Genomic DNA, 21,619 nt, shown 5'->3' on the forward strand with positions numbered 1-21,619 from the left:
ACTACCCTCGCCCTGGTGCGTGAAAGTAGAAGATCAATAACTAGTGTTATGAGCGACAGCAGTGTTTGTGCTACGATGACCCCTCTGTGAAAAGGGTGTTGTCTGAGTCTGTACTGTACTGACAACCATTCCAGTGCTTGTCCCAAATCCTGGGCTGGTTGTCTGGTCACCCTTTAAAAGGTGGACAGTTGCACCAAAATATTGGATGTGTTATGTTTGCTGTCAAATGTGGGGCTACTAATAGATAATGGTCCAACATTTTCATCTGATTAAAGTGAAACTGAATATTGAAACAACACTTTGAAGTTATAAAAGCTTTGGAAGTCGTGTGTGTCGCTAGTCAAGGGATTAGGATTTCAGGATCAGCTTTAAGGGGTTTATTTATTTAAATAGATCAACTCCCTACTAAGGAAATCAATAATTGGACAAAATATAACAATACAAAAATATTTCATAAAATTAGTTGCGATTCTACGGTTCGAACTGTGTCCATAGCAAACAATCAACAATCTTTACTTTTACAGTCGATTTAACTGATTTATAGGCAGATAAATTGTTCACACATTTATTGACATTTTCCTGAGTTGGCAACAGAAATGATTGAGAACCAAGAGAGGAAACAAGTACAGCAATGTTTTAAGAAAACTAAAAAGGAAATACCAAGTTCCTCATGTGGAGGAAAAAAACTAGACCCATATGATTATATTGCAGTGAATTGATTTACTCTTGCCGGAATAAGACAACCAGGAACATACTAAAAATGTCGAGGTAAGTTATCACTGCATAAATATAGCAATTTTGTACAATAATAAATAATACTGACGGTGAAGATAGATTACCTCGATATATTGCATAGCATTCGGTTTGGTTTTTGTTGATTGGAAGATAAGTCAGTTTTAAAAGGTGTTCTTGATCAAAAGTATTTTTACTTTGTGCACCCAGTAAACAAGTATGCATCAATAGGATATTATATAACCCTTTCTCCTCTATACAAAATACATATTTACAGTCATAAATTACTATAAAAGTAACAATTGTAATACTGTCCCTAGTTTTCTTTACCAAACATGGCTTTGAGCGGAACAAACGAGTTTGACAAAGAAAAATAAAAACTCACCCAAACACACTATCAAAAACAAATTCAAGAAACGTGTCTGTCCCGCTACATCCTGGTGACAGCCAGCTCCTCTACGGACAAGAAGAAGGCCTCTCCATTTTGTGCAAGTTCAAACTTGAGTGACCCCGTAACCACCAACCCTTCCTACCTTCAAACCCGTCCTCTTCCCCCCATACACCCGTCCGGTGCCCTATTTTAGGGGGGAAAGTCACCAACCAGCCAGTGTGACCACCACAGGTCACATCAGCATCACTGCCCAGCGACCCCTCAGTATTCTGGGGCCCTAGCACAGCCAGGAGGGGGGCACCCTCTGGGGCTCTAGCACATCCAGGAGGTGGGCACCCTCTGGGGGTCTAGCACAGCCAGGAGGTGGGCACCCACTGGGGCTCGGTGTCCAGTTTCTCGATGAGCCGGCGCAGCTCGCGGAACGCCGTGTCGGGGTCGCTGTTGACGATGGCAGCGTCGAACAGATGCCCGTAGCTCTGCTCCATCTCGCGGGCCTTCTCTATCACCTCCTTCAGCTCCTCGGGCTTGGGGAGAGACATGGCTGGTTAGGGTTAGAGGTCCGAGACTTGAAGGGCATACTGTCTATCAAATCCTGTTTTTGTACGATAAATAATGACTGATATACAATGATATAATTAATGAATTAATAATTGGATAAGGGAGTGTTTTATTGTGAATTTATCTTTTTTTTATAAAAATAAAATAAGGTTTAATTTAATTGTAATTAAATAAAGTATGTGCTCACACTGAGGGACAGGGGACATTTGGGTAGCTTACACAGTGTTTATAAAACAATGCGTACCTTTGGTGTCTTCCCCTCGGCGGCCAGCAGGGTGCGCAGTCGTTCCTGGGAAGGAGGAGCGATGAAGATGACGAAGGGCTTCAGGTTGGAGGTCCTCAGCACCCGCAGCGACTAACAGGAAGAGAAACAAATGCGATTGCATGTGAATACTGACAGCACATTGCCCTCTACAAGAGGAGCAGGGATCAAGGTACCTTTCCCACTGCCACCACTCTACTAAATAGCTGATCTGCAATACAACACAGTAGTTCACAGTAGTTCACCCTCCTTCACTGCTGTCCTTACTACTGCTACATCTTCTATGGTCACTGCTCTACGTGCACTTTAGTATGCAGCCTTATGTCTGTATATTTATTTATATTGCATGTCTATTTTGTATATTATTATGTATATGTATATTATTATTGTATATTATTATTACATGTCTACCTGTTAAACACCTGCCGGAGTCAAATTCCTAGTATGTGTGCATACTTGGGCAATAAAGCTGATTCTGATTCTTATTCTGAAGGTAGTCTACCACATCAGACTCTACAGTCTGATGGCAGACAAGTTCAAATCTGGATAAACGGGGCATTTCACTTTATTTTGCTTCAAATGAGTTTTGACCAATCATGTTGGAGGCAGGGATCTGTCAGCACCTAATTTCGTGAACACAAGTAGCCACACAAGCACTCGTTCACATCAAAGTGTCTGTCAAGGTTTCAACACCTGTGTAGACTGGCCACTGTAGAAACACTCAACTAAAATCCCCATCTGAAAGCTTAACCAAATGGCGCAAATTACTCTTCTTCGGTAGAAAATCTCTGCACTGAAACAGAAAACGGAGGTGTAACTCCGGCCCATCAGTCCTGGTTTCTGGCCAAGGCTGTGTGCAGTCTCCCCCCAGAAGCTCCGCTGTAACATAATAGGACTTCTGGATCCCACATTAGCATCAAGAGGACGTCAAGGGTCCATTTTTCAGTGTACCTCAAAGACAAGGACAACCTTGACTTCAATAACACCCCACCACAGTGTCGTCATATTTCTATATAATATATATCCACTTCTATCCCTCCAAGGCTTAGGGATGGTTCAGAGCCGAGGTGATCTTGAGGGAAGTGAGGAATAATAATCACGCACTACAGCTTCGAAGACACCACAAGTGAGTGAGTGAGTGTGTGTGTGTGCACACCGGCCAAGTAATTGTAACACAGAATTTATTTGACCTGCCAACATCGTCAAATCTATTGGCTACTGGCAGGCGTTAGTGTTTAGACCCTGTGTGTGCGTGTCTGCCTGCCTGCCTGCCTGCCTGCCTGCCTGCCTGCCTGCGTGCGTGTGCGTGTGTGCGTGTGTCTCTCCCTACCCGGGTGTGCAGAGAGAGCAGACAGATGCGCCCGGTGTTCACCACGTGGCGGACCGAGTCGGTGCTGGTGCCGTACAGGTTCTTCTCAAACTCCCCGGACTCCACGAACTTGCCGGCCGTCAGGTCCGCCTCGAAGGCGGCGTGGCTGACGAAGTGGTACTCGCGCCCGTTGCGCTCGTGTATCCGCGGGCCCCGGGTCGTGTCTGCGGGGAGGGGACAGCAGGCTCGGCGGTCAGCGGCGTTGGGTTGCATGGAGGGTGAAATGTAATGGATGTAACCCCCACCCACCCCCAAGTTTAGTTCAATATTGCCCAAAATAATCCTGATTATGATTTCTTTTCCATAATCGAGCAGCCCTACCTCAAGGTATGCTTAACCCTGGCTGGGAATCACTGGTCCAGAGTGTATATACATTATTTTAGTTACATGACCTCAGAGTGGACTTACGCGGTACTGCGCTGGAAAACTTGTCCGGCTCGATGGTCAGCATCCTCCTCCTCAGGTTGTCGTGCCCACTGTTCGGGGGGCCAATCAGAGCGATGGGACGCTTGCGGTGGGCTGGCTGGTGGTAGAGGGCCATCTCCTCGTATGTCAGGATGTCCTCGTGTTCTGTGGAGAGGAGAGACGTGTTTCTGTGAGATGAAAAATGAAATCATGGGGACATTGCACACACTGTTCTCTACGGTTGTGGGTGGGTTCATGGTCAGAGGTGATTACAGGTGAGAACAAAGATATTTCCTTCATTTTCTGTGTGTCAGCATATGTAAATGTAACCCCTGTTAAATTAAAGTTGTGTTTGTTTGAGTTGTGGCCAAGCTCAGTACACACAATATCCCTACACTAGTTAACCTCTTACATCAGCTGTGTGTGTGTGTGTGTGTGTGTGTGTGTGTGTGTGTGTGTGTGTGTGTGTGTGTGTGTGTACACACAAGCATGCAAATGTCATGCATATCTGTGTGTTTGTGTGTGTGGGTGCGCTTGTTGGTATATGTGTTGTGGCAACCCGCCTCGGGGAGTGAACCACCTCGCTTGAATCAGCACGCAAATCGATTGGGTGTTACGCCACACAAGCTTGTTTAATCAAACATAAAGTCTCTTTTATAAAATAACTAAAAGATGATCGCGTGGCGCAGCCACAACGGCTGGACTCTCCCGTTCAACCCAGCCACGAGAGAGCCCCGAATGGACGTGGAAGCCTGCCTTTTAAGCAGGCTTCCTCAGGTGCTCTGCATCACGTTGATTGGGACCGGGCCGGGTTGCCACAGTGTGTTTAGGTATTTGTGCGTGTATATTAGATATGTGAGGTATTTGTATTCCACGATTATACAGAAATATATGTGCCTATGCGTGTGCCTATGTCTATGTGTGTGTCTAAACGTGTTCATATGCCTATGCGTGTGTCTATGCGTGGCTTGTAGGTGTGTAAGTGTATACGTGTGTGCGCGTGCGTGCGTGCATGCGTGCGTGGCAAGATGTCCCCGCAGGCCCGCTCAAGCTAGTTAGGCACCTGTCGAGCACCTGTCTCCACCAGCCCTGATCTCTGTCTGCAGGGATGGCGGGGGCTAATCCTGCCCGACGACGGGCCGCTGCCGTGACAACGACAGGGCCTATTAACAGCATCCACGGTGAACAGATCTTTAACGCCAAACGACCCAACCCCCCCCGCCCCCTGTTGAGTCGACAGCCGTGTCTATTACTGCCCACCCAGAGGTACAGGGTGGGTCCTTTGATGCATTTATTAATTTCACAACGGGGGACCCTGCTACCGCAGAATACAGGCTTTTTGAGAAGGGGACCCATGGTGCTTTGTGTCGTTGGGAACGCAACGTAGTTAGAGTTTGACTGCACAGAGGTTGGGCTGTGGAGCACTTTGGAGGATGTCAGTGTGAGGTCTTCAGAGCTGCCCCGCACGCGTTCTGCCACTGGCACTCGGAATGTGAAACGTACACACCGCCGTGCACCGCTGGCGTGGTGTAAACACAGGGCCAGTTTGTGAGATTCTGTTCTTTTTCTTTTACCTGTACAGTCCAAGTTATGTGGGTCCTTCTTCCGGGCTTTCTTTGTCTTCTTGGCGTACCAAAGCTTCCCTGGAGCAAACGACAAGCGACAAGGATTTGTGTCAAGCTTTTTGTCGGATGACAAAGCCTAATCCCTACTCGTTTTGATCTCTATCACATTTATAAAAAAGAACCAAAAGTGTTCAAACGGATTACAATCCAAATGACAATTCATTGAACCTGATATAAATACACTCGTCAGTGTGTTTGCGGACGGCGTGCGTTTCAGTCATCTCACCCGGCTGTTCCCGGCCCTTGTCCACCACCGTTTTCTTCAACGTCTCCCTCTGCTGCTGGAAGCTCTTGCCTGATAGAGGGAGGGGAAACACGCACGGCCAAGGCCAGTCATGTGACAGTCACACAGACACACACACACACACACACACTGAACACGCCAACCCCAACGCCCTCCTCCAGCCCACCCTGTTCAGTCATCGTGTGCACCATGTTGCACGGTTTTACTGGGGCTATGAGATCCGTCTCCGATCACACGCTATCTAATCCATCTCCGTCTAGGAGGGTCTGATCTTTAAGCAGACGGGCAGGGCGTGAACCACTGTAAACAAGTACAACACGTTCCCCTTCTGGTGAAAACTGCAGTTACTGCAGTTAATGTCATTATCAGAATTATTATTGGACTCATTATTTCAAGGTTGCGAGTCTCTTTGCTATGATTAAAGAATCCTTTTCAAATGATAAACTCGGCATCGGACAAAATAAACAATCGACCCATATCAACACAACACAGAGCATCAGCTGTGTTCAGGCGCTCATGTCAGTCCTAGAGCTCAGGCTCCCAGCCCTCTCCGTGGACAGTCATCCAAACAGAAACGCTACACTAGGCTGTCCTATACAGTGAGCGTCGTACCGGGGACCAGCCCGGCGAGGGGCTGGTTGTCTTCGTCCCCGTCCCGGTAGGCCTGCCACCAGTTGGGGTCGTCCTGGCTGATGATGTGGAGGATGTCCCCCTTCTGGAAGGACAGGCCCAGCTCGCGGCACGGCACGAAGGGGTCCTCGGAGGGGTCGTAGTCGAAGTAGGCCCTGATGTGCATCTGCACGACCACACAAGGGGAAGGGGGGGTGGTCACACATGCTTTATGTGTCAAGGACACAAACAGGCTGACTGCTAAGACACACACAAACACAGAGATACACGCACACGCACACTACGTACACTACTAGGAAAGACTTACCACTGTCTGTCTGTGTGGAGGAGGCTTGGACTGGGCGCTGGGGACGAGGAGGAAGGTCAGAGTGCCGTGCATTCGTTGCTGTGAGGAGAAGAAGAGCGCGTCCCTCAGTGAGAAGGCTTTCATTTTTGGAGTCTTTCTGTTCTGACCTTTAGTTGTTTAGAGCTCAATGGGACACACACACACACACACACACACACACACACACACACACACACACACACACACACACACACACACACACACACACACACACACACACACACACACACACACACACACACACACACACACCTCAATGGTGAATTTCGTACGGTGAAGACGTACTTGTTTGAAAGAATACATTTGTTTATGTTTCTTTTTAGGAGCCTTGCCACAATCTCAATCATTTGAGGTGCTTCAATCTGGTTGTCTTCATATGGTTCTTCTTCATACGGTTTGTTCGTAAAGTAAGCTTTATGGACACTGACTCAAATGAAGGTGAGGTTTACTACGAGGTTTACTTGCAAGTAAACCTGAAGGCGAGGTTTACTTGCAAGTAATGTGCCTAAAATGAAGGCGGGTTGACTCACTATAAGTACACTGCGACAGATGAGACGCTGTTGACTCACTTTAAGTACAATATACATGCTCTGACTACACTTGTGGCAGTGTTGACCACGATAAGTCAGCTAAAAGTACGATGGAGATGACATTGACTGACTTGGAACACTAAAAGTCCACTATGAATAACACTATCAGCGGGATTAACTTAAAGAACACCAAGTAAGTAAGTCTGCTTTAACTGCACTTTAAGTCCACTTAAAAGTGGGCAGCTCACTTCAAAAATCTCAAAAAAATGATTGAGAATGTGCCACAGAGTTCATTTTGGCTGGCGAGACTGAAGCCTGAGACTGAAGTCCTTTGCAGACAAATGTTTTATACTCTGTTTGATCACTGAACATTTAATTAGCTAAGAGTAGGTCCTCTGTCGTGACAGGGAATCCGAAGAAACCAAGCCATGTCCTATTTCGGTAAATGTTACCAAAGCTTAGAGGATCAAGAAGTGCCGAAAATACATTTGCCGCGGTACGAGTTTGTTCGTTTTCTCCCTTTTACTCTTACAACCTCAACTAAACTTCATTTACGCGTCAACACACTTTTATAATTAATTTCATCCCACTAGACCTTGAGAATCACCAATACCTTTCTGAGAAGCAGTTTCTATTTGTACTATGTACTACTGGGTCTCTTGTCTACTGTGAGTTCATCGTTTGGTCATGTACCGTCTTGTCGTGATGCGAACAAAACTATTTCCCCACAGAGATAAGTGTAATCCCCGTGGGGGGAGTGCGTATCCATCTATCTATCTATCCACCTATCCTCAGAGCACTATAGGCGTGCTTTTATAGACCTCTGAAGAATAAGTCCCGCCTCCGAGGCTCCGGTTCCCTCGGTCAAATGTCTATGGGAAATAACATGGGGTTTTTGAATGACTGTACATAACTAGATGGAAAATGTGTGTAGTTCAAAATGTGACGCAGCTTTTACTTCTTCGCCACCTACAATCATTCAAAAACCCCATGTTATTTCCCATAGACATTTGACAGACTAGGGAACGGAGCCTCGGAGGCGGGACTTATTCTTCAGAGGTCTATGCACGGCCTTGGAGGCGGGGCTTCGTGGAGACGGGGCTTTGTGTGTGAGGGGGGGGGGGGGGGGCGGGGGGGGACGGACGACGACTCACGATGAGGTCGTGCACGTCGTTGATGTGTTTCCCGCGGACGGGGACGCCGTTGATCTCCAGGATCTCGTCGCCCTCAGTGAGCAGGCCGCTGCGCTCCGCCGCCCCGCCCTTCACCACGCGGCTCACCACCACGCTCTCCATGTCGTTACGCACCGTGGCGCCCTGGGGTGACACACACACACACGACGCCGATAAGAGGCGTACGTACATGCAGAGAGATAATCCGAGGTACGTGCAGAGACAGTGTAACCCCGCGCGCGCACACACACACACACACACACACACACACACACACACACACACACACACACACACACACACACACACACACACACACACACGAGATGTCAAAGATGACCTTCCTAGGTCCTGCCATGAAGTCACAAATCACAACCGCCTTGGTAATACTGTGACGATACGCAGACAAGAGGAAAACTAAACTCTGGATAGAAAGACAAAACAACCTTGAGAGTGAGACCAAAGCTAAATTGGAAGAAAAAAAAAAGAACACTACACTTTTTTTTTGTCACTTGCAGCGCTGACACCAAGATGTCAGCAGGATGTGCTTATCCAGACGCCGCTGTCTTATTACCTTAGCTGTGAGACAAGATAACAGAGAAGGCTGAGCGCACGGGCGAGAGACCGAGAGAGAGGGCGAGAGCGAGGGTGAGAGAGAGGGTGAGCGAGAAAAAAGCAAAAGAGAGAGAGAGAGGGTCATGAGAGAGAGAGAAAAAAAAGAGAGAACAAAGAAAAGAGAAGAACTGAGAACTGCTGACTCCATTACAGCAGAAGCTGTAACACCACCACCACCACCAGTGACCTTACTCAGCTCCTTTGGTGTAAATGCTCTGCTGCGGGTGACTGTCAGGACACTTTGACGGGTAACCTAGTGATTTCGTTTTTACTCGTCCCGCCTCTTGGCTCCCTGGCGGACGGTCTACTTAAAAAGACTCAGACGGATGGTTCGAGTTGAAGCAAAAGGGAGTTTTAGCGCCCAGATATTCTTTAAGTGGCCATTCCAAGTTGTCCTTTATAGCTTACATTTCAATGTGGTCTTTAACTTAATACTAGCTCTGCCGGCTAGCTGTTAAGGTCTCTACAGTGCTCCTGTTATAGGTGTTATAAAGAGCACTACCGGTCTGGAACAAATCATTGCTGACTATTTTCAGGAATTCTCCCTGAAATGTTTTAAGAAATATGTATGAATGAATGAATGAATTAATGTAGTAAGTTAATATGCATGTAGGTATAGTTAGATTGAGGGTTTGATTGGATGGTGGATGTTATGTATTGCGTGTACTGTTTGGTCTGGGCCCTTAGTTATCAAGCCTCTCAGAGTTACTAGAGGTATTGTGCTAAAAGGGAACTCAAAGCAGGACCAGGTTTGAGCAAAACAAGGTCAGTTCTATGTGGTTGAGTTAGCATAACCGGGGTGTAATTCTGTGTGTACTTTGCCCCATCTCATTTTATACAATGTAATTGCAGTTCCCTGTATATCATGCTTTGATAGGGTTAGGAGGCCGCTCCGATCTTCTGAGGTCATTCTACTGGCAGAGCTTATGAGTAATAAGTAATACAGTAATAAGTAAAACAAGGAAAGCCAAAAAGGAAATTATCCCACAGTGACTTGTGAGCATGAAAAGGATTGTGTGGAGAACGATATCGACCACAAGCGATGGCACTTTCAACTTAGACGGGGATGTGTAGTAGAGTAGCATAGTCTTTAAATAATTAATCAAAAGTTAGTCAAATGTCAACGCATTCTCTCTCCGAACAAACGCACAAGTGCACATTGAGCGTCGCCTCAATGCAGCAAACTTCTGGCGACTCCTAACTGACAGGAGTCCTCTTCAGCACACCAGACTCTTCTGAGTTATGAGCCATCCTAGGAAGTAGATATGTTGAGAACATGCGGAACTAGGAGATGGGCCAAAATGACACCACTCACAATTTTTGGACACTTAGGACCAATTTCGTGTTTTCTTTATTCATGTCTAATGGGATTGTGTTTTTGTGAATGGGGAGTTCACTTACCAGCCAAAGGGGTCGAAAATTACGAGGAATTCCAGATTCTTCCACATAGTTCCTTCAAATCGAATACAACCCTTCTTTTATTTGTTTGTTTTACCCACCCCAGTGGCTACAGAGGTGGTCTTGAGATCTACGCTGGAGGACTCATATAGTCTGTCCTAGACAGAGGGGGGGGGGGGGGGGGGGTGGTCCGCCTACCAGAGGGGTGTCCAGGGTCTTCTCCAGCCGCACCAGTTTCACCGTCTCCCCCAAGTACTGGGCCTCTGGCTCCTTCTCCTCGTCCAGCTCCTGCCCCGCAATGCCGTCATGAGCCTGCATCAGGGCCTGCCACATAGAACACGGCCACACGCGCACGCACACATACAAACACACACACACGTACATACAGAAAACACGTAATGGACGACAAGCACCAGAACGGACAGGGGTAAGAGAAGAGGCAGAGTGAGGTAATGGCACAGGGCGAAACAACTTGTCACACAGTCAGCCAACACACACACACACACACACACACACACACACACACACACACACACACACACACACACACACACACACACACACACACACACACACACACACACACACACACACACACACACACACACACACACACACACACACACACAAGCCAGGACAGCGGTAGCGCATGGGAGAGATGGATCATTAGTGTGTGGGTGGTTAGATTATACTTTGTGAGACAGCCGCCACATGTTTTGTAGCACGGCTTGGCAGTTTGTCTCGTTCGTGTAAGATAATGTGAGTGGGAGTTTTGTGGGTGTATGACGGGGAGGGGGACGGTTGTTCTCTCCCCCTCCCGGGTCCGTTTGACGTGAGCAGTCATCAGAGACCTCCTCCGAGTCAGAAACAATACAAACACTAATCTTTCACTTTCCACCACTCCTTTTGCACGTGACACACTAAAACACACGCGGGCCACCGCAATTAAAAGGCTGCCTGCTCCAAATTAGCGGTGTGTGTGTGTGTGTGTGTGTGTGTGTGTGTGTGTGTGTGTGTGTGTGTGTGTGTGTGTGTGTGTGTGTGTGTGTGTGTGTGTGTGTGTGTGTGTGTGTGAACGAGTCTTAAGGGAACCGAGGAGCATGCACAATCAGTCTTAATCTATGCAGCGTTCACGAGTCAGTATCCACTACCATCCATCACGCCAACCCTGCCCTCTCGCTCTCTCCCTCCCCCTCTCTCTTTCTCTCTCGGCCGGGTGAGTCCCACTTTACATGCCAGGCAGGATATCACTTAAAAGAAGGAGGAGGAGGAGGTGGGGCGGGGGAGGGGGGGGGGGGAGCAGAGGGCTTACAGGGTCAAGGAAGGATGTGATGTCTCCTACCACCTTCCCCTCCCTTGCGCTTCCACCAGGAGAGCTTGTGTAACGACGTATGTTTATACAGCGGTAGAGACTCTGCTTGGCTCACACCAGCAGTAGCAGCATACCCAAGTATGGTTTGCACCAGATGTTATACGTGTGCCTTGTATTCAGACCAAGGCACACTCCGGAGGAGACTAGAGTGTGGTTCCTCTCAGGCCCTTCAGGTGGTCCGAGTCCACGGAAAGAGAAGCCTCATACTCATAAGACAACACTAATACATTTGTTCTGTGTTCAGCTCGGATCTCAAAGAGCTCATCTTCAGAAAGGTTTAAATGCACTTAAATGCAGTTGCAAAGTTATTAAGGAGTGAATATTAATGAGGGTATAGACTGGTGTGAGGTATTTAAGTCCGGCCCTCAGTACTGCACACTGGGCCAAATATGGATTGTTTTCATTGTATCGTTGTTCATTTTCAAGTCTACATAATGGTCATGTGTAAAGCAATGACTGACGTCCAGATGCTACGGCCATATTGTTAACTGTTGGTTTATACCTGTAGTGGATACTATGTATGGTTAATACCAGCAGTAGATACCATGTATGGTTTATACCATTGACAGAGACTATTTATGGTTGATACCAGTAGTAGATACCATGTATGGGATCAATCAATCCATGCTGGAAACAGAGCAGCAGAAGGAAAGGGCATCCGGTTCAAGTCCCTTTATCCCTGTGTTCCTCACATAGCAGGGATAGTTCTGCCACACACCCACACACACACCCTGTGCGTCCTAAGCAGGCACTGCGGTGGCGCAGGTTAATTGGATCAGACTTTGCAAAAAGTCAAAGTAGCCCGAGGCGGCTAGGCTGTTCACACGGTCACATGTCACGTAAACACGTTTAATAACTTTCTAAAACTGGCATCAAATGTTCTGGTTAGCCTGTTAGGGCCCAATATATGGTTGTCGTTCTTGCGCAAAACAACATGCTCACTACAATCCATTCGAGCAGACCGTGCACACTGTTATTATGTGAAGGGATCTGACACGGATCTCTACCGATTGTATCAGGGAGAGATGATATGAAAAAGGGGAGGGAGAGTTTGAATTGTTTGTTTATCAGCATTGCAGTTCTTGATGGATGAGGAGTCAATCAGCGTATCATCATTGTGGCTGGTGTTGTAATACCCTGTACTGTTAAGAAAGTCACAAGGAGATCATAGAAGAAGAAGTAGTGGGAAGGGGGTGAATTTAAAGATATTTGGCTTTGACCCCATTACTTTACATTCCCATGCAGTTCGAAATGATGAAGGAATTAGCTTGCGCCGTAGTTAGCTAACATGAACAGAAATAGCCTCCCTTGATTATCATCTGGGGTAGAGCAAGAAGACCCCATTGGATTCTGGGGATTAAATGCTGTACAATTACTACAACATTCACTCAGTTCATGAGGGATCATTATAATCTCCACACGGAAACTCCTGGATGATAAGAAAAGCTTCATGCGTGCGTGCGTGTGTGCATAATCCATTTCCTCATTAATGGGGTCAGTGGAACCCGTAAGAACCAATTAGGAGTCAAGTAATAGTTGTGCCAACAGCCGTCAGGACAGCATTACCTGAGTATGACCTCAACAAGAAGCTCATCAATGCTTATAATGAGGAACACCATGTATGTGAGCTCGGAAGTAGTGTCTGAGAGACAGTTCTCAAAGAGATTTCGCTGATGACTCTTAGATTACCCACCGCTTATGGGACACGCTTTCACATAATGATGAGCAATGCTAATTCCAAAGATAACATTGTACATTTTAATTTGAAATATTATGATGTGTATGTAAAGAAAAAACATCTTTATTGTATTTATATCGTATTATATACATGCACATTCAACATGACAACATACACATTGTACAAGTAGCCATTGTGCATGTGACAAATAAAGATTTGCTTAGTCAACAGAATTGAACAGGGCAGATTGTTAAGCGGTTAAGTGGTTTTCACATTTGTGTGATTGTGTATGATGACAAGTCAAATACTACACTTGCTTTCAACCTGGGACTCTCATCATGACAGAGAAGTCTGAAGCTGATGAGATTGGGGTATTGCAGGATAATGGGGGGGGGGACAGGTGTTGGGACTGTGCTGTTGTGCTCGGATCTGACCTTAACGTGAGGGGTGGTGAGCAGAGTGCAGAGCTCCACACCTTCCTTCTGGTGGCTGGACTGGAGAATCCTCTGCACCTGCAGAGAGAGAGAAAGGGACAGAGAGAGGAGGGTAGATAGAGAGAGATTAGGCAAAGCGACTCAAGGTTATATTCATTGATTTGAATATGCATGCAGGCAAAAGAAACGGACGAAGCGGAAGGCCTCGCTCAAAAGTGATTCATGATAGGTACACAATACAACTACTGAGGATATCAAATAGGTTTTGATTTTTTTTGTGAATCCTCTCTCCCAGACAAAAGCTGTGTGTGCCAATTTCTAATCATCTGAAGGCCAGACAACATCCCTTTCATAATATTTGTATATGTTAGCCTTATCTCACTAAATCCAACTGAAACTTTCAAGGATTTGGGTACTTCTCAATTAAATAAAATGAATTTACCAGTTTGCGTGTGCGTGCGTGCGTGCGTGCGTTTGTGTGTGTGAATTGAAAAAAGGGTGTAGATGGCAGCCATTTAATAAGTCACAGTGGGGCTTGGCATTGCGGATGGGAAACTGTGCCTTCAGTCTACTGTAAGGGGTATTGTTATGTGCTGGCCCGCTGGATTACGGGTAACAAGAATCAGGAGAATCCAGCAGAGGTCCACTCGCTGCAAACCAAGCCGTGAGCCCAAAGACTTTGTGGGTATAAGCTGAGGCTTCGCCAGCTGAATGCTTAAGCAACTTCTGAGATTTCTTTGAGCATACATTGAACATATACAGGGGAGAACACCTGGCGAAATACAAGCCCTGCACACTTCAACACTTTATATGCATGACTAGCTACACCCAGGAGCACGGAGACACAAGGATACACAGAGCATATAAAAAAAAGGTTTTCAGGAGTTCATGGTAGTCAGGTCTCTTAAACTCTCCCCAAACCCAGACACACAACCTTTCGGGTTTTTTCGACCTCAGTGATTCGTTCCATATGGTCATTGGCAGAGATTTGCAAAATCTTCTCCACCTGCTCTGCTTATCGGCCACTCTAGAGCTCTCTTTCTCTCCGCTCTCCCCAACCCCTACATTAAATGAAGCTCTTACTAATGAGGTGATTCCCGCCCCTCCCTTTAGATTTTTCTAGCCGTCCACTAGGCTGCTGTGCTGCTGTGACACACACACACACACACACACACACACACACACACACACACACACACACACACACACACACACACACACACACACACACACACACACACACACACACACACACACACACACACACACAGAAGAAGGGTGAGGGGCTGATGGGAGATTAGCACAGCAGCCAATCACAACACAGCTCAAAGCGTAATACACCTCCTTAAGCGGCTTCTTAGCGAAGCAGTGCTCAGGTGGGTGGAAACGTGTGGGCCATATGCTGTTTACGGGAGGGACTGTGGGCCGGATAACATGTAGCCTAGACCTGGTCTTATCAGAAGTGCCCTTTTCAGAAGTCAAAACATGAGCGGGCTGACTAGAGGACAGAGATCCCAATGACGCTAAACGCCCTGCTTCGGCATTAAGGGGGTGAGCAAACGCTCACTTCCTGTCCTCAAAGGGAAGTCAGGTGTGACAGATTCAGGTCGTCTCCTCTCTCAAGTCACTTCACCTGCCCGGCAGCCGTGCGCCTCCACCCCTGCGGAGACTGGCTATGACGCACAGCGTTTTGCAAGATGCAGGGTGCTTTGCATTTGGAAACAGCTGAAGCCCAGACTTGTTCTTGTCCTTCCTGTTTTCCCTCTTTCGTTTGCTCCATAATTCAACCCCCCCCCCACCGCATGCGTTTACCTGATCACCATATTCCCATTGGTACAGAAAAAGTGCAACTTCTACGTTTTGTTCCTCATCAGCCATTTTGAGAGAGGCAGAGAGGTTTTGACCCATGGGGTCCAGCCAAACGCGGCCAGATTGTATTACAATGGACCACGTTTGAGATCGTATCGTCGTCTCGACTCATTAGCACATCAATTAGTTACGAAATAAAGGAAGCTTAAGTTTCAACACAAATGGCAACAAATGATCCTCAGTGAGGCGAGGCAAGACTGGTGGCTACTACAGCCGTAGCTCTATATAGAACAGACTTATTGGTTTGTCAATACAAAGTTCTATATAGAGCTTCTCTACCCTATGCTGTGGTGGGCTACACATATGAAACTCAAACCCAAAATGAATAACAACATATAATAAACATTTTATTGGGGCCAATCTCAAATCGTGGCAAATAAAGACACTAATTCTTTAGGAAGTAAAATAAATAAAGAAACAAGAACAAAAAAAACAAAACTGTGGGGGTACTTTCCTTTAGGCTAGTAGGTTAGTCTACCCCCAGGGGAGTGGGGTTCTGGGGATGGGGTACCGAGGATGGGATATTGAGGATTGGGCCCTACCTCATGGCAGAGGCCCTGGGCCTTGGCGGTGAGGGGCGCGGTGGGCCCCGCGCGGCTCATCTGGCGGGACACAGCGCTGTGCACACTGTGGGCCGTCCTGAACTCCTCCTTGGTCAGCAGCTGCAGCACCAGCGCCACGTCCTGTTGGCTCTGAGTGTCCGTCAGACACTGCTTGGCCCAGCGCAGGGCATGCAGCATCTCCTCCAGCTCTGGACATGAGAGACAGAGACAGAGAGAAAGAACGACAGAGAGAGAGAGAGAGAGGGGGAGACAGAGAGAAAGAACGAGAGACGGGGGGAGAGAGGGATTGAGTCCAAGGCAGTAATGACAACCATGATGGATAGTGTTTGCAGAGAAGAAAGAAAGAAAATGAGGGTGGCTACAGTGGCGCCTATCTTGCGTGTTTGTGTATTCTCAGTGATAATTATCACCCTGAAGAAAACCGTTGTGGGTAAAGACAGGGTACAACACCCGGGTCTGACACGCATTAGCCAAAGCAAACCTAAACACACCGATGGCCAAAAGACTAAAAGAGCTAGGAAACGATACCGTGGAAATGACAGTGGGGGGGGGGGTGTTCTTGATGAGCCAAAGGGCCAACACTGGCAGGGAGGCACTGTGACGTTGGCAGCTGGATACGCAGTGGATGCCAAAGCAATGTATTATTCACACTGTCTGTCAACAAGCCTAACGAGTGCCATCAATACCACCTTCTATGGGCAAGGGCCAGCCTGGAGAGACAGATTATGGGAGTCGATTTGGGTCCCTCTTGTACAGAAGGAACCCAAATGATTCTAAATGGCTGTGATTTCTCAGTGTGGATCGTTGTTAAAGCCGCACAACGTTTATCGATAACGAACTAGCTCAGCTTTGCACACTACTGCATTTGATAGGGGGGTGTTCGATTTCAGGAACAGAGTTCAACAAGTAACCTTAACAGGTTGCAGCCATCCACCATGTCTTTCTGAGGTGTTGAGGGTTTGGCTGGAGACTCAGATCAAGATGACAATGCAAATGTATTTCAGGTTGATGTGTAAAATGCTGGCGTGCGAACGCGTCCAAGACACAAACAGAATGTTTTCACCCAAACCACATTGAGGGACGACACATATGGCCATTAAGTAAACGTGGTGTGAAGTCATGTGTCTGAGTCTGGTGTCGGTGGCTCATTGAACCGTTACGAGCAGCATTACTTCATGCACTGCATTTAAGAATCAACATCAGGAGAGACATTTTGTGGAAAGCTTTTTGCAAGAGAAAGAAAGAGGCAGAAAGGAAGAAAGAGACCCAACTTGGAAAGATCGACTGAATGAAGGAGGAATAGCTCACATTAATAGCTGCCTCTTCCTTCCCTCCAGTACCTACAAAATGAACCCCCGTCTTTTTAATCCCCTTGGAGAAACTAACGCGACCCTCCTCCACTGATGACCTCTGACCGGCCTCCCCACAGGGGCCATTGTTCTGTGTCACTGTGTTTCACACCACCACTGTGGAAGGCCCTCTTCTTTGGGCTATGTTCAAGGGGAGGGGTCGGGGTTGTGCTTTCCTGCCCTCCGTCTTATCCTCGCATTTGTTTTTAAACGGAATGAAACCATCTCCTTCAGCCCTCCCTCAGTAGTTATGACAATCTCCAGACAAAGGGCAGTCATGCTTGTTGTGATCTTGAGAAGAGGGCTTATACATCAGAATACAAAAATGTTTTTGTTGGCGCCATTTTGAGAGTACTCAAGAGAGTTGTGGTAATGTAAAATCCTAAATAATTTTAATGATGCTGTATCCTAGGCTAACTTTGTTTTGGTACTTCTCGCATGAGAAACATTGTGGCAGTTTCAAACAACAATGTCACCCCAGAATAACAAATTATTTAAAGAATAATTAAACAATGGCCCAAACACATAAACTACCAGTTATATTGTCCTCCAATACTTCCAAATGGAGGAAGTCATTGCCATGTGACATCCCGATGTACCACCCCTATACATGAATTTCTGTGTGATTCCCGTCTGATTGTTGGATAGTTGGTGTTTCACAAAAACCTTTTTGGTGAACCAGAGCCATGCCTACAGCATTGGAGTCACCACCAATAGATCTATAGGGCCATTCTTTCACACCGCCGGCCCCCACGCCCTTGTGTGTCCGATTATAAACTGTCTAGGGACCCTTCAACACCCACACGTTTGCACCTTTCAGGTTCCTTGACCGGCATTTCATTTGTCACATTCATTCTCCTTGATAGTTTATTTGGTCAATTCTGCTCCATAAGCTGACCTGCTCGTTAAGAAAATAAGAAGATTATGACCATTTCTTACCTTTAATGCTAGTTTCAATTTTGCAGGTTCCACATTCTCCCTCACATTTAAATTAATTTAGCCATTTGTGATAGGGGCCGATTCAGATAACCTCAAGCGGCAGAAGAGCAAGTCTTACCAACCTGGGGTCTTACATCGAGTGTAACACTACCCACGTGAAACACCACCCACTATCTGAAATTAAACAACCCCATCATCTACCTACCCCCCCCCACCCCCAACAACACTCACCGGCTGCGGGGTCCGGCCCGTGCTCGGGGGGTCCGTGCTCAGGTTGCCTCTCCTTCCCGTCAAAGGTGGGGTTGTCGATGCCCAGCTTGGGGTTCTGTGAGAGCTTCTTAAGACGCAGCGAGGCGTTGGGGTCCACCTCGTGGCGGGCCCTGCCCCCTCCTTCCTCCTCCCTCCTCTTCCTCAGCTCCTCCTGGTAGTGCTGGATCCTCTCCATCTGGGCGCCGCAGCGCGAGGGCCGGCCGTCCTCGCCCTCCTTGTCCCCGGGGCAGTCCACCGCCCTCTCCCTGTGGGGGTGCTGGTCGCCCTGCTCTGACAAACCCGGGTTCCCGTAGCCGTTCATGTGGGACGACGAGAACATCCTGTCAGGGATTGTGCCGCTAACAACCGCCGGCTGCTTGCTGCTGCTGCTATTGCTGCTCTTAAACAGCCACTCAACCGCCCCCCGCCCCCACCCACGGGCGCAGCTACGTCGGGTTGCACCGCAAAGAAAGCTACGAAGGGCTGCCGCTCCGGCTCCTTGGTTCAGGGGCCATAGCGCCACGGAAGACAACGATGCAGGGCCCTGACCGCACCTCTCTGTGGGAAATGACCTGGAACACAAGAGAGATAACGGGATGTTCAAGGGAAATGAAAGAATGAACATAAAACATTCTGAAATACTTCAGCGTTAAAACACACTTTTGAGAATCTAGAGGTCTTCAAGGCAACATTCTGTGATGCCTTGAAATTTAAATAGACAAATGACCCGAGTTCAGATTTGTTTCTGGGATTAAAAGGAGACCCCTAGGCCTTGGATCTCACGCATCATTATGCAGAGCGATCTGTGTCGCTGCTTGTACTGCACATGAGGGAAAAGACCATCCATTGGGAGGACCAAGACTTGTTCCTTGGCACTCCTTGAACAACAGTCAAGCAGGAGCAATATGCTCCGGCCTATTCCACCCGGGTCCACTGTCATGCAGCAGCTAACCTGCAGCAACGTGAACTCATCTGGCGGACCAGCCTCCAACTTTCCATCCCTAAAATTTAGTCTCTTCCGGCACACTGTCTCTACATGGTGTTAGTGGTGACCCCTTTCCTATTCATATAACAATCAGTTCCTAATGCCCGAGTTTGGGTGACGACGTTCTGCCCTAATGGGTTTTATTGTACGATCAAATGACTGTAATGAATTATAAGGTGATGCCGGAGACCCCGGTAATTAGACTCTAGTACACAATCTGTCATTGCTCCGGATTACAGTCTATTTCAGGGGTGCTACTAGTATTAAGATGGATTAGGGAAATAGGTACAGTGACGTGAGGCGTTTAACTTCAGGCATGGGCGAGTTCAACATGAAGACACAGGCCTACGTCTGTCACAATTCATCCAAAATAATCCTTCAAATGTATAGACCATTACTGACAGGAGAAATGGAGCGTGGATGTTCCAGACAACTACAATGTGGTAAAATGAGCTGTGGTTAGGAGCAGTCTCGGTCTCTTCCTCACTGCTGCACGTTTGATGTAACACTCAAAGAGTTCCAGGTCAAATTCTTCCCTCTGATCCGCTGGGGCTCAGGGGCAGACTGAATTCATCTATGACGCATCGCCTCTGTTCTGCACAGTCATCTTCATCCTTCATCAATGTTGTTGTGGTGACACACAAATGCCTAAACAACAGTCCCTGTGGTTGTGGTATTCATGCCAACATAGATCCTATAATTGTCGGCCGACAAATTGTATACCAAATACCACAACATGCTTCCCTACGCCCCCCCACACACACACACACACCCATCAAACATTCAACACACCAATCCCCCTTCACCCCCACCCATAGTTAGCATTTAGCAGCATTTAGAGAGCGGTGGTGCACGGATGACAAACAGCAGTGAGACAGACAGACTAGCCGGCAGGGCCATCTGTTCCTCCTGTGGGCTTAATTAGAGTTAGCTTCTGCTGCCGCGGCTCAGCGGCACAGCGAGGCCGCAGAGAGACAGCCACGCCAGTGGGAGCGGAAGTTGGAAGCTCCCTGGCATTAGGATGAAGACGTTTGGAAAATGTGGTGGCATTCATTCGAGCACACAACACATGAATAAGTCAATACAATTACATTAATATAAATAAAGAAAATGAATGAAAGAAAGCACCTGAATACACACACACACACACACACACACACACACACACACACACACACACACACACACACACACACACACACACACACACACACACTAACACACTTAATAATCCTGATTTATTAATTGTGTCAATCAGCATGTTAATTAATGAACCAGTCCATCAGTAGGCCTACATCACAAGTAGGACGTTTATTTGCAACTTCATTCAGTCTAACTAACTGATGGAGTTATTGACCTTTTCCAATTATCCTCCCTCCTTGAAAACAGTGTAAAGAAGTAGGCTACACTAGGAGAGCCAAACAGTCAGCTCAGCTGTGAATAACGTGTCAACAATTTAAGTACAATATATTTAGGAACGCCAGGGAATCAGTGGCAAAGGATCACCATTAACAACGACCGCCACACTAGTTTCCCTGTTATTTATTATATTATTTTGAACGTTTAAGAATCAGTCCCACCAATATGTCTATAAACAAATTAAATGAAATATATTGATGTAAAGAACCAATGTGTGATTAGTAGTCAGTAGTCGCCTGCCTGGTACTTAAGTTAGCTCTTTAGGTGCCCACTCCACAGCCAGTAGGGTAATGCGGAGCTATTCGGGAAATAGCCGAGACCTGGAAAGCGGCTACTTACCACTTCAAATATAGCCGTCCGGGCTTCTAGGAGGATGTATGTCCTGGTTCAATGTTTCTGAAAGTTGCGGTCATTCAGTGTTGGTTAGGGTATTGGCTTCATACTCTTCCCTCTCTTTCTTTCTCCCTCTCACATGACCGTGTTGG

General features: G+C 47.2%; 1 protein-coding gene across 1 annotated transcript; it reads right to left on the minus strand.

Annotated features, from left to right (window-relative positions):
• Positions 1-1,470: 1,470 nt before the first annotated feature.
• Positions 1,471-19,070, minus strand: pals1b (protein associated with LIN7 1, MAGUK p55 family member b; the record flags this gene model as incomplete). Its single annotated transcript, XM_084483784.1, has 13 exons — positions 1,471-1,647; positions 1,926-2,036; positions 3,274-3,476; positions 3,721-3,882; positions 5,292-5,360; positions 5,569-5,637; positions 6,199-6,382; positions 6,524-6,601; positions 8,247-8,408; positions 10,476-10,601; positions 13,762-13,839; positions 16,173-16,381; positions 18,713-19,070. 13 exons carry the CDS (start codon positions 19,068-19,070, stop codon positions 1,471-1,473), a joined length of 1,986 nt encoding a protein of 661 aa, XP_084339910.1.
• Positions 19,071-21,619: the final 2,549 nt, after the last annotated feature.

Source organism: Micromesistius poutassou, assembly GCF_964030765.1.
Source record: "Micromesistius poutassou genome assembly, chromosome: 19".
Taxonomy (NCBI): Eukaryota; Metazoa; Chordata; class Actinopteri; order Gadiformes; family Gadidae; genus Micromesistius; species Micromesistius poutassou.